This window comes from Hemiscyllium ocellatum, chromosome 3 (assembly GCF_020745735.1).
Source record: "Hemiscyllium ocellatum isolate sHemOce1 chromosome 3, sHemOce1.pat.X.cur, whole genome shotgun sequence".
NCBI classification, from domain to species: domain Eukaryota; kingdom Metazoa; phylum Chordata; class Chondrichthyes; order Orectolobiformes; family Hemiscylliidae; genus Hemiscyllium; species Hemiscyllium ocellatum.
Genome location: NC_083403.1, coordinates 23,371,342 through 23,384,512, shown reverse-complemented (window position 1 = coordinate 23,384,512; position 13,171 = coordinate 23,371,342). Strand labels below are relative to the sequence as shown.

The following is a 13,171-nucleotide window of genomic DNA, read 5'->3' as shown; positions in this document are numbered from 1 at the left end:
AGAATGCCACATCACCAGAACTTACCCATCATTATCAAGCTTGGCTGGTGGTGAGCAGGGCACGACCTGGGAGATCCTTATTGTACGTCTGGTCGATTTGCACCACTGCACACTGTCCTCTAAGTGGCTGCAGAGGGGTGGAAACTGTCCAACATCTCCTTCTGGAATGTGCCTTTGCAAAGGAAATCTGGATAAAGATGCAGCAATTTTTGTCGACGTTTGTCCTGAGCTGCTCTGTGACACAAGACCCTGTGCTATATGACTGTTCCCTGGGACGCATACCGAGGCAAACATGGACTGTGCCTGGAGGGCCAACAATTCAGTGAAAGATGCTATTTGGTCTGTCTGAAACCTGTTGGTGTTCCAGAACAAACAGTTGACCTTGACCAAGTGTTACAGACTGGCATGTACCAAGGTCCAGGACTGCATGCTTAGGGATGCACTAAAGCTTGGGGCAGCTGCCGCCAAGGCGCCAGTGGGGTGGGGGAGACCACTGTCTGAGGACTTTCTGCCAAAATTAAATGGGTTTTTGTTCAGTTTCAGGATCCCCCCCACACAACACCACTAATATATGTAAATATAATCAGGCACAAATGAGAAATGCCTTTGGTTTGTTTATTGGATGGAATCAAATTCTAATGTTTGTTCCTCCATGTGCTACTGTACAGAACTGAACTGCTTTAGTGTCTATGTATGTATATAAAGATTTTTTATGATAAAGTATATTTTTAAAATAGAAAGAAGCAATAGCTGCAGAACGGGGGTGACATGGTTCATTCAGTCGTTGGTCAAACTTCAAATCCTTCTAACAATCTGTACCTTCCCCAAGTACAAAACTTCAACAAACATTTATGAGACTAAAAACAAAAGACTTCTGTTGATCCAGCACTTTTCACAATTACAGGATACCCTTAACATCCAACGGCTACTTTTCAAATGTAGTTATTGCTGCAGTTGTTGTCACATAGCAACAATTATTTGCCAATCCCATGAGTTGCGATGCGATAACAACCAGATAATGTTTTGAAGGTTAAATATTGACCTTGCTATGAGATAAAACATTCCTAGATCTTTTTGCAGTATAGCATGTGATTTTTTTTAATGTTCATCTGAATGGTTAGACTGGGCTTTGATTTAATGTATCATCCAAATGCAGTTGGACTAGAACCTTGTACAGTAGTATATCTCTGCTTGTGTATTGTGGCCGTTTTGAAATGGCTGCAAATGTTGCATTTACTTTCCTAACTGCCATCTGAACTTGCATTTAACCTAAGGAGAATGCTGAACTAGGACTCCCAATTACTTTTGTGCTTCAGATTTCTGAAAGCTTTCCCTATTTAGAAAATAATCTATGCCTCTATTCTTGCTACCAAAATGCATAACCTCACACTTTCCCAGATTGTATTCCATCTGCCACTTCTTTTCCTGCTCTCCTAGCCTGTCCAAGCCTTCTGCAGCCCCTCCACTTCCTCAGTACTATCTGTCCCTCCTCCTATCTTTGTACCATCTGCAACCTAGCAACAATGCCCTCAGTTCCTGCAACCAGGCTGTTAAAGTATAATATGAGTAGTTGAGGTCCCAATATTGTCCCCTGTAGAACTCCACTAGTCACTGGCTGCCATCTGAAAAAGCCCCCTTTATCCCACTCTCTGCCTTCTACCAGTCAGCCAACCCTCCATCCATGCCAGTACCTTACTCCTAACACCATGGACTCATATCTTATCCAGCAGCTTCCTGTGCGGCGCCTTGTCAAAGGCCTTCTGGAAATTCTAATAAATCATTTCTACTGGCTCTCCTTTGTCTAGCTTGATCATTACCTTCTTGAAGAATTCTAACAAATTTGTCAGGCATGACCTCCTCTTGCTGAAGCTGTGCTGACTCAGCCCTATTTTGCCACAGACTTCCAAGTACTCCACAGTCCCATCCTCAATAATGGAATGAGGTTAGGCTGTCAAGCCTATAATTTCCTGTTTTCTGTCTCCCTCCCTCCTTAAAAGGGGCATATTATTTTAGCCACTTTCCAATCCTCTGGGACTTTTCTTAGCTCCAGTGATTCCTGAAAGATTATCACCAATGCCTTTACAGTTTCCTCAGCTATCTCCTTCAGAACTCTGTGGTGTAGTCCCCTGGCTGGGTGATTTATTTACTGTCAGATCTTTCAGCTTCCCCACTGCCTTCTCCTTCATATTGCCACTACACTCACCTAAACTCCCTGACTCTCTTGATGTTTTAGTATGCAGCTTGTGTCTTACACTGTGAAGACTGATGTAAAGTACCTCTTCAGTTCCTCCATTATTTCTTTGTTCCCCATTACTTCTCTAGCATCATTTTCCAGCAGATAAAAGCAAATTAGTGCGAATGCTGGAATCTGAAACCAAAAGAGAAAATGCTGGAAAATCTCAGCAGGTCTGGCAGCATCTGTAAGGAGAGAAAAGAGCTGACATTTCGAGTCTAACTGACAAAGCTGGACAAGGGTCAGTTAGACACGAAATGTCAGCTCTTTTCTCTCCTTACAGATGCTGCCAGACCTGCTGAGATTTTCCAGCATTTTCTCTTTTGGTATCATTTTCCAGCAGTCCAATATCCACTCTTGCCTCTCTCTTATCTCTTTGATTTTTAAAAATACTTTTGCAATCTCCATTTATATTACTAGCTAGCGTAACTCTCATATTTCATCTTCTCCCCCTTATTGCCTTTTTAACTATCATATGCTGGTTTTAAAGGCTTCCCAATTCTCTGGCTTCCTTCTAATCTTCATAACATTATATGCTTTTGCTTTTACGCTGTCCTTGACTTCCCTTGACAGCCATGATTGCCTCAGCCTTGCTATAGAATGTTTCTCCTTAGGAAGAATTTCTGTCGTGCCTCCTGCCATTACTGCTCCACTATTTTCCCTGCTAGTCTTCCCTTCCAATCAACCTGGCCAGCTCCTCCCTCATATCTTTATAGTTATCTTTACGCAATTGTAATACCTTTTAAATCATTAAGCTTCTTTCTCTCAAACTGCAGGATGAATTCTATCATATTATGGTCACTATTCCCTAAGGGTTCCTACACGTTAAGCTTTCTCGTCAAGTCTACATCACTTTAGGTCATCAAATCCAGCATTCTCTGTTCCCTGGTGGGTTCCATCACAAGCTGTTCTAAAACATTTGCATAGACATTTCATGAATTCCTACTCTGGAGATCCTCTACCAACCTGATTTTCCCTCACAACCTGCATATTGAAGTTCCTCACAATCATTGTAATATTGTCTTTCTTACATCCCATTTCTATCTCTTGTTTTATTTTCCTTCCCATGTGCTGACTACAGCTAGGAGCCTGCACACAACTCCCATCAGGGTCTTTTGTCCTTTGCAGTTCCTCAACTCTATCAACACAGATTCCAGGCCTCCTGAATCACTTCTTGCTATTCATTTCATTTCATTTCATTTCTTACTAACAAGGCAACCCCAACCCCCTCGGTCCATCTGCCAGACCTTTCGATAGGATGGGTATCCTTGGATATTTAATTCCCAGCCCTGATCCCCTTGCAGCCATGTCTCTGTGATACCCACAACATCATACTGTCAATTTCAATCTGTGCTACAAACTCACTTGCCTTGTTTTGTATACTGCGTGCATTTAATACACACCCTTAATCCTGCATTGCCTGAGCCTCTTCTCTTAACTGCCCCTTTATCTGCTGGGCCTGAAGATAGATTCCTGATTCTTTCCAACCTCTCTGTCTTATTACTTGTTCTGGAAATTTTAATAGCTCTACTGAACCCTCCTCCCCAACTTTAACTTTTTCTATAATTTTCCACATGACTGAACCCAATATCTCCAACACCCCCCTTGCACCCCATCCTCCCTCCCACTATTTAATTGAAACTCCATACCTACAGCCCTCATGATGTGATTCATCAGGACTCTGGTCCCAGCATGACTCAGGTGGAGCCCATCCCATTGGAACAGCTCCCTCCTTCCCCAACACCCATGTTGGTGTCTTAGGAATTTGAACCTGTTTCTTCCATTGCAATCTTTCAGCACATTTACCTCTTTAATCTTGTTGATGTTCTGCCAATTTGCCCGTGGCTGAGGTTGCAATCTGGAGGTTATTACCTCTTTGGTTCTGCTTTTCAATTTAGCCTCTAGCTGCTCACATTCCTTCAGCAGAACCTCTTTCCTCTTTCTACCTATATCATTGGTACTCACATGGACCACAACAATGGGATCCTTCTCCTCCCACTCCAACTTCCTTTGCAGCCCGGCTGGAATATCCTGAAGCAGGGCACTAGGTCAGCAACACAGCCTCCTGATGTATTGCACGGTTCGAAGCTCAGTCTCCAGCTCTTCAACTCTGAGTCGGAGTTCCTCGAGTCACCAACACTCACTACAGATGTCATCATTATGAACCACAGTGGACTTGCCCAGCTCCCACATCATGTTGGCCCAGCATCTGTATTTTGGTTGCTTAGTTCTTCATTTCATTTTTTTAAAAATCTGCCCTGGCCCTCTAGTTATAATTTGTAAATATTTCCCCTCTTTACTTTCAATTTGAAAGCAACCTGTAACAGATAGCCAAATTAGTACAAAGTTAACAATCACACAACACCAGGTTATAGTCCAACAGATTTAATTGGAAGCACACTAGCTTTCGGAGCGCCGCTCCTTCATCAGGTGGTTGTGGAGGACACAAGTCTAAAGTGCAGAATTTATAGCAAAAATTAACAGTGTGATGTAACTGAAATTATACATTGAAAAACACCTTGATTGATTTTTCAATGTATAATTTCAGTTATATCACACTGTAAATTTTTGCTATAAATTCTGTGCCTTAGATTTGTGCCCTCTACAATCACCTGATGAAGGAGCAGTACTCTGAAAGCTAGTGTGCTTCCAATTAAATCTGTTGGACTATAACCTGGTTTTGTGTGATTTTTAACTTTGCACACCCCAGTCCAACACTGGCATTTTCAAATCCAAATTAGTAGTTATCACTAGCCAATAAACGTACAGTTTACCTATGATGTCACTCTTTTGTGATGGGCTCCTCCTCCTGGACTTCAATTTATCTTGTTCGTAAAACCTTACAAACTTGAGCCAAATAAACCAAGCAAAAAGTGTCTCTCCCTCAGTTGCCACGTTGCATCTAAATTCCCCAAACTATTTCCTCACTGGGGTTATGTTTCACTCTGGATGGGATCTCTCCTTCCTGACTGTACAGTACTATGCAAGCTTACTACTGTGCTAAGAGACAACTCCTATAGATGATACTGTCTCCACTCTTGGGGCGCCATATTTCGGTGTCTGCATTACCCAAGAGTAACAACTGTCTGTCTCTCACGAGTTCTAACAGACCTTTTTTTTTATTTACACACTGTTACACATTGTATGGAATGCTGTATTACAGCTTGCTACTGGAGGTTATTCCACCTTCTCTTTCCAGCATCTCAGCATCACGTGACTGCCGAGGTCAGTATCATGTCACCAATTACATCATCATGTTGTTGGTACATGGATTCTTATTCTAGAGTACACCCCACTCACCAGCACCACCCTCTGAAGCTCCTTGTGGCCTTCACCATTCTTTGAAAAATGGCTATTCACTTATAAACAGGCCCCGTGCAACCCATATTTACTGAATTGACAATGTTAGCTGTTTATATACAATCATCAGACACCCCAACCAAATCCCCTCATCACCCAGCCACATTTTGTTCCCTTTCCTTTTGACACTTTCTCTCCTTTTGAATGTATCATATTGTTCCACTAATCCTTAGTATTTAACTATTGATCAAAAACGTATATGACCAGAATCCTGAAAGTCTGCCGTGGCGCCATTGTTCTCTAGGCTTATTGTTTATAACCATCAACCATTACCTCTGATCACTCACCCCATTTCCGTTTGGAATAAATAGGATCCATAGCCATTTCCATGGATGTTTGACTGACACTCTGCTGTCATTCCCAAATTCAGGCCTGATCCCTTTAATCTGACATCATAGAATCATGTAGCACAAAAGGAAACCAGCAACATGCATGTGAAACATCGCGTGCCATAATCAGAGTGAGACAATTCCACATCCAAACATCCTGCCACATCCGGTTGTGACCGGTGATAGACAATTAAACAACCTACTGGAGGATGAAGTATTTGCAACAATTTTTAGCCAGAAGTGCTGAATGGATGATCCATCTTAGTCTCCTCCAGATGTCCTCAGAATGATAGTGTTCAACACCATTTGATTCACTCTGTGCGATATCAAAGAGTTTGCTCCACATTTAGCTTCAAGTATTATTAACACCGAGGCGTAAACTGAAGGGGCAGAAATTGACTCAATTAAATTTGTCCTGCCCTTTGTGAACAGGACATAACTGGACAATGTTCCATATAATCAGACATAGTGTTGTTGCAGGGGGCAAGTTAGTTCAGTTGGTTGAACAGCTGCTGAGTAGCACCAAGAGCACGGATTCAATTCCTGCACCAGCTAAGACTACCATAATAGTCCTGCATTGTCAACTTCAGCCCTCACCTGAGGTGCAGTGTCCTACAGGTTAATTTCACCACCAGTCGTCTTTCTCTTATCAGAGAATGGGACTGTGGTTACTGTACCTTTAATATTATAACAATACTGATTTCATTGACTATAATGTGCTTTCAGGGACTTTGTAAAAGGAGCTACATAAATGCAAGTATTTCTTTCAGGCTGCAAACTAATAATGTGGTATTATAATTGCATTGGTTGTTTATAATTGTGATTATGCAATCGTTAGAGAAAGTAAATATTGAATTGCTTTACAGTGTGTACACATATCTATTAAGAAACTTATCACAACATGCATCTAAAGAGTTGTTCTCTCTTATAATCCATGATTTATTAGTAGGTAAACCAGAAAGGTCATAAATCCAGGAGGAGGAAGGGGAGATAAAGGTGCCTCCTGATATAAAGCAGCCCTGAGTGGTGAGTGAGTAATCAGTACATACTGAGTTGAGGGGCTGTCTGGCTGTCTGAGTGGTGCTAATCCAAACAATGAGATGCCAGACTGCGGGAGTGTTGGTTTTAACTCTATCCCTACAATTAATACAAGGTAAGGCTTTCCTGGGGTCCTTTGATATTAAGTTTAATAATGTTTAATCCATGAATTCTTGCATTTTTAGAAGGAATGTTATACTATCAGTGGAGCCAAAGGATGATGAGAATTCAACTAAAGCCATAAGTGTCTGCTTATGGCACTATTTCAAGTCAAGGGAAGAGGGTCATTACTGGTGTCCAGGCCACTATTTAACCTTTAATCAACCTCAAGAACCATTTAGCTGGTCATTATCTCATTCCTGTTTGCAATAGTGTGCAGTATACAAATGAACGGTTACATTTTCTACGTTACAGCAATTACTGCACTTTAGAAGTGCTTCATAAGCATTTTTTATATATAAAATTTTATTGCCATAACTTTTGCATGAAAAGTACAATGAAACGTTTTATAAGTCATGATCAATAAAATGTGCCATATAAGTGTAAGTATTTCCTTTATCATTTTATTGAAATCCTCATCTATGTTTTTGTGGCCTACTGACTTGACAATTCCAATGATGTTTAGCCTTCCTGAACACTGGGAAAGTCAAATTGGCAAAGATAGCCACAAGGAAGAATTCATTGACAATATTCGGAACAGTTTCCTAGAACCATATTCTATGGATTCTACCAGGGATCGAGCTACTTTAGATCTGGCAATGTGGAATGAAACAGTTTAATCGATGATCTCAGAGTCTCCCTGAAGCAACAGTGACCATAACATTGTAGAATTTAGCATGTGGCTTGAGAGAGACAAACTTGGGTTAGAGACAACTGTGCTAAATGTAAATAAAGTTAATTATATAGGGATGAGGGCAGAGTTGCCTAGAGTGGACTGGTAGTGGTGTTCATTAGAAAAGGAAGTTTAGGAACAATGGCACATGTTTAAGAAAATAATTCATAGCTAACAACACAGACATATTCCAGTGAGGAAGAAGGATTCTTGGATAGAGATAGACTAACCATGGTTAACCAGGGAAGTTAAGGATAGCATCAATTTGAAAGAGAAAAACATACAATGTGGCAAAAATTAGTGGTAAGTCAGAGGATTGGTCAAATTCCAAAAGCCAAGCAAAGGGAATAAAAAAATCCCAAATTGAAGCTGAGTGCAAACTAGCATGCAATTTTGAAGAGGTTCTTCAAATGTATAAAAAGGAAGAGAGAGACAAGAGGGAATGGGAGCAGGGAAGTAATAATGGTGAAACAGGAAACAGCAGAGAGTTTGACTGAAGGGTCTGTTTCCATGTGTATGACTCTATGACTCTAAATACTTCACATCAGTCTTCGTGGTAGAGGATATCAATAGCATTCCAGACATACTAAATAATGAAGGGACCACAGGTAAGGGAGAAATAATCTCTAAAATAATCACTAGAGGAGATGTACTAGGGAAAACAATGGGACTACAAATCCCTGAATTTAATAGGTGCCATCCTGAGATTTTAAAACACATAGCTATAGAGAAAGTGGACACACTGGTTTCTTCGAAGGATTCTTTGAAGAATCCTTAGATTGTGTGTTTGGGCTTCAGTACCTCTTTCAGCCACCTCTATCAAGTTCGAAGACTTTGACTAGTTACCTTAGCCATGCCCGTTACAATTTTAAAAACCTCTATAAGATAACCCCTCAGTCTCCTATACTCCAGGAAAAAAAACCCAGCCTCCCCTTATAACTCAAACCCTCCAGTTCCAGTAACAGCCTTGTAAATCTTTTCAGCAATCTTTCCAGTTTAATAACATCCTTCCTAAAGCAGGGTGACCAGAACTATATGCAGTACTCCAAAAGTGGCTTCAGCAATATCTTAAATAGCCAAACCATGACGTCCCATGTTCTGAGCAATGAAGGCAAGTGCGCCAAATGTGTTCTTACTAAATTCTGTTGTGTTCATGTCTTCTTTTGTATTTGCAATTAGTGTGACTATTTTTTGTGATTACAGGATGCACAGGAATCCTGTCGGTTGCTTTTCTCACAATTTTGTTTGGTTTAGCCTGATTTACTACAATTAAAGCAGACAAGCATGGTCTGGCATTACTGTTTTTAATGTTCTTCCATCTCAAAGTTGAGGATAGTTTCTCTCCCATTTTCCACCATTCTTTGTCCTTTAAGGTCTTCTTTTTTCTTTTCTCCACTGATAATCTAAGGGTCCTGAGGGATAGGATTGACATGCACTTGGAAAAGCAAGGACTGATTAGGGTTGGTCAGCAGAGCTTTGTGCACGGGGGATTGTGCCTCAGTAACTTGACAGAGTTTTTTGAAGACATGTTGGATGGGTATATGAATAGGAAGAGTTTGGAGGGATATGGGCCAGATGCTGGCAGGTGGAACTAGATTGGGTTGGGATATCTGGTCGGCATGGACAGGTTGGGCCGAAGGGTCTGTTTCTATGCTGTCCATCTCCATGATTCTATGACTCTATAAGTGACAAAAAATATTGATGAAAGCAAAGCAGGAGACATTGTCTATATGGACTTCAGCATGGTGTTCGACAAAGTTCCACATGGTAGACTGGTTATCAAGGTTAGATGACATGGAGAGCTAGCCATTTGGGTACAAACTTGGTTTGAAGGTAAGCAACGGAGGGTGCTGGTGGTGGAGGGTTGTTTTTTGGATGGAGGCCTGTGACTAGCAGGGTGCCTCATGGATCAGTGCTGGATCTACTGCCTTTTGTTATTTATATAAATATGGAAAAAATGTAGGAGGAATGGTTAGTATGTTTGCAGATGAGACCAAAACTGGTGGTGCTGTGGACAGTAAAGAAGGTTATCTCAGAGTACAAAGGATCCTTGATCAGATAGACCAATGGGCCAAGGAGAGGCAGATGAAGTTTAATTTAGATAAGTGTGGAGTATTGCATTTTGGAAAGACAAATCAGGACAGGACTTATTCATTTAATGGTGGGGTCCTGTGGAGTGTTGCTGAACAATGAGACCTTATGGTGCAGGTTCACATTTACTTGAAGGTAGAGTCACAGGTAGACAGGATAATGAAAGTGTTTGGTATACTTGCCTTTATTGGTCATTCGGCCACTTTTGGAATATTGCACTCAGTTCTGGTTTCCCTGCTATAGGAAAGATGTGAAAACTTGAAAGGATTCAGAAAACATTTACAAGGATATTAGCTGGTAATCTCCAACTTGCTCCTTCTCCTCCCTCCTGTTCTGGGCTTGTCTTTGTAATTGCTCTTTCTTTTGGAACTTGTTTCTCTAGGTCCATTTCCTTGGCTTTAAATTCCCAAACCCAGTTCCAGTATATTTTCATCTCTAAAGGAGCTAACAGGCCTAGTCTGGTTCTGTTTTAATTTCTGTTTGGACACTGGACTGACTCTGAAATGCTCAGGCAGCATTCTCAGCAAATCATATTTCTACATCTGTACATCTCTTCTCTTCCTCAGTTTCCCATTTTCCATCTCTTCAAAGAGAATGGGGACACGAAGCTTCTTCATGTTTGTGACAGCAACTGGGAATTCCATTGTGGGGGATCTTAAGTTTCCAAGAAGCTCAAACCATTACAGACTTGCACATAAAGCAAAGTTCACATTGGACACATATTGCTTTTGCTTAGTTTTTATTACCTGTCCCAGATGCTGAAAATCTGTGTTGCCATCTTTTCTATTCCTATTGTAAAGGTTCAAGACCAGGAGTGTGGAGGGAGAAGTAGGGAGGAAAGAAATACTATTCATAAATGTACTACACCTCGACAGGGAATCTCTGTTTGTACAATACCGTACAATTCATGGCAAAGCTAAGCGAGGGCGCAGGAACAGAATTTGGAAAATAAGCTTGCAGGACAGGGCTGTGGCCTTTTCAGTGACAATGACAGACCACGTGGATGAAAACTGTGGGATTGTAGAAATTTGCCAAAGATAAGGGATACCTGCGCAGGTGACGTGATGGAGGTCTAATATTAAAATCGGGTTAACATAGAATGAATTTTTCCAGGTCGGAGTGGGTCTGAATTTGATGGTTGGTAATAGAAGATAGCCATTTATAAATTCTGTAGAGAATTTAGGAGAAATCTCTACTCTGAGGGCATTCAGAATGTGGAAATTGATTAAAGAAGGAGTCTTTGAAGCAAATGTCTGAGATACTTTAACAGGAATCTCACAAGGAGAAAAGGAATAGGAGGGTTATTTTTAATGCATTTACATGGTGGAACATTGTTTAACCCTTGGCTTGGGTTTATTGGACAAAAGGACCTATTTCTGCATCATCAATATGGTTTTTAATGATGATTTTACTGGAGGATAACCTTCATAAATTGCCTTGTGACTGGTGTTTCTGCCCAAGGTAAACAGAATACTTACGATGCTGTAACTGGCAACTTGGTAATTGACATTAATGCAACTAGATTTTGAAAGGTAATGTAAGTGATCGCTCATTTCAAATGTGGAGATTTTGATTGGTTGTATCTGTACAGCCGTGCCTCCAACATAGTGTGGAGCCATGCAGAAACAATGACGTTTTGAGTTTTGGGTAGCATGCTGGCTCAGTAGTTAACACTGCAGCCTCACAGTGCCAGGGCCCTGGATTTGATCACTGCCTCGGGTGACCATCTGCATAGAGTTTGCACATTCTCCCCATGTCTGCATAGGTTTCCACTGCGGGCTCTGGTTTCCTCTCACAGTCTGAAGATATGCAAGTTAGATGGATTGGCCCATGCCCCGTCGTGTCCAGAGATGTGCAGGCTGGGTAGATTAGCCATGGGAAATGTAGACTACAGAGATACAGTTGTGGGGGAGGCGGCGGGGGGGGGGGGGAGCTGGCTTTGAGTGGGCTGCTCTTTGGAGTGTGGTGACAGGCCAAATGGCTTCTTTCTACACTGTAGAGATTCTATGATTTTCTACAATAATAAGGAACAGCAAGGATGAGGACAAACTCATGTCCAAACAGACTCCTAGTATTGGCAAATATGTTCATCGTACAGATTCAACCCTTTTTCCACATCCTTGAAATTATTTTTGTGCTCCACTACTCCCCTTAGAAAATTAATATAACATAGATAAGCATAAGTATAAACAGAGTAGAGATTTTAATATTAAAGACCTCTGTCAGGTCACCTGCGCAGGTATCCCATTTCTTCCCGGATTCTGTTGTAAATTGACTCTTTTGCTCACTTCTGCTGATATCCGTCAGTCCAATGTTTCTGATTGACAATAAGTTTGAGCATTGGTTTGTGATGGTACCACTGATCACAGCAAAGTATCTCCTCACAGGCTTGGCAGAGGATCTGGCCGAGGGGAAACAACTGAGTGATAAGGAGAATGGCGCCAACTTACTGGGAGATGGAGAGGTAAGAATGTAATTGGAGATGGAACGGTTTGAAAGCTGTCTCTTTAATTTCGGGACTGAAAATGTGTTGCTGGAAAGGCGCAGCAGGTCAGGCAGTATCCAAGGAGCAGGAGAGTCGACGTTTCGGGCATGAGCCCTTCTTCAGGAATAAGGAGAGTGTGCCAAGCAGGCTAAGGTAAAAGGTACGGAGAAGGGACTTGGGGGAGGGGTGTTGAAAATGCTATAGGTGGAAGGAGGTTAAGGTGAGGGTGGATAGGCCGGAGTGGGGGTGGGAGTGGAGAGGTCAGGAAGAAGATTGCAGGTTAGGAAGATGGTGCTGAGTTCGAGGGTTGGGACTGTGACAAGGTGGGGGGAGGGGAAATGAAGAAACTGGAGAAATCTGAGTTCATCCCTTATGATTGGAGGGTTCTTAGGCGGAAGATGAGGCGCTCTTCCTTCAGCCGTCATGTTGCTATGGTCTGGCGATAGAGGAGTCCAAGCACCAGCATGTCCTTGGTGGAGTGGGAGGGGGAGTTGAAGTGTTGAGCCACGGGGTGGTTGGGTTGGTTGGTCCGGGTGTCCCAGAGTGTTCTCTGAAACCTTCCGCAAATGTTCCGTAGGTCCTTGGACTCCTCCATCGCCAGACAATAGCAACACGACGGCTGGAGGAAGAGCGCCTCATCTTCCACCCAGGAACCCTCCAACCACAAGGGATGAACTCAGATTTCTCCAGTTTCTTCATTTCCCCTCCCCCCACCTTGTCTCAGTCCCAACCCTCAAACTCAGCACCGCCTTCCTAACATGCAGTCTTCTTCCTGACCTCTCCGCCCCACCCCCACTCTGGCC

The 13,171-nt window shown here is 42.1% G+C and overlaps 1 protein-coding gene across 1 annotated transcript in view; it reads left to right on the top strand.

The window, feature by feature from the left end:
• The window catches only part of LOC132835161 (phospholipase B1, membrane-associated-like), a 154,984-nt gene that overhangs the window by 59,488 nt on the left and 82,325 nt on the right, over positions 1-13,171 (top strand). The window contains exon 2 of the mRNA XM_060854499.1: positions 12,191-12,347. Coding sequence (XP_060710482.1) covers positions 12,191-12,347 — 157 coding nt within the window. The remainder of the gene's footprint in view (positions 1-12,190; positions 12,348-13,171) is intronic.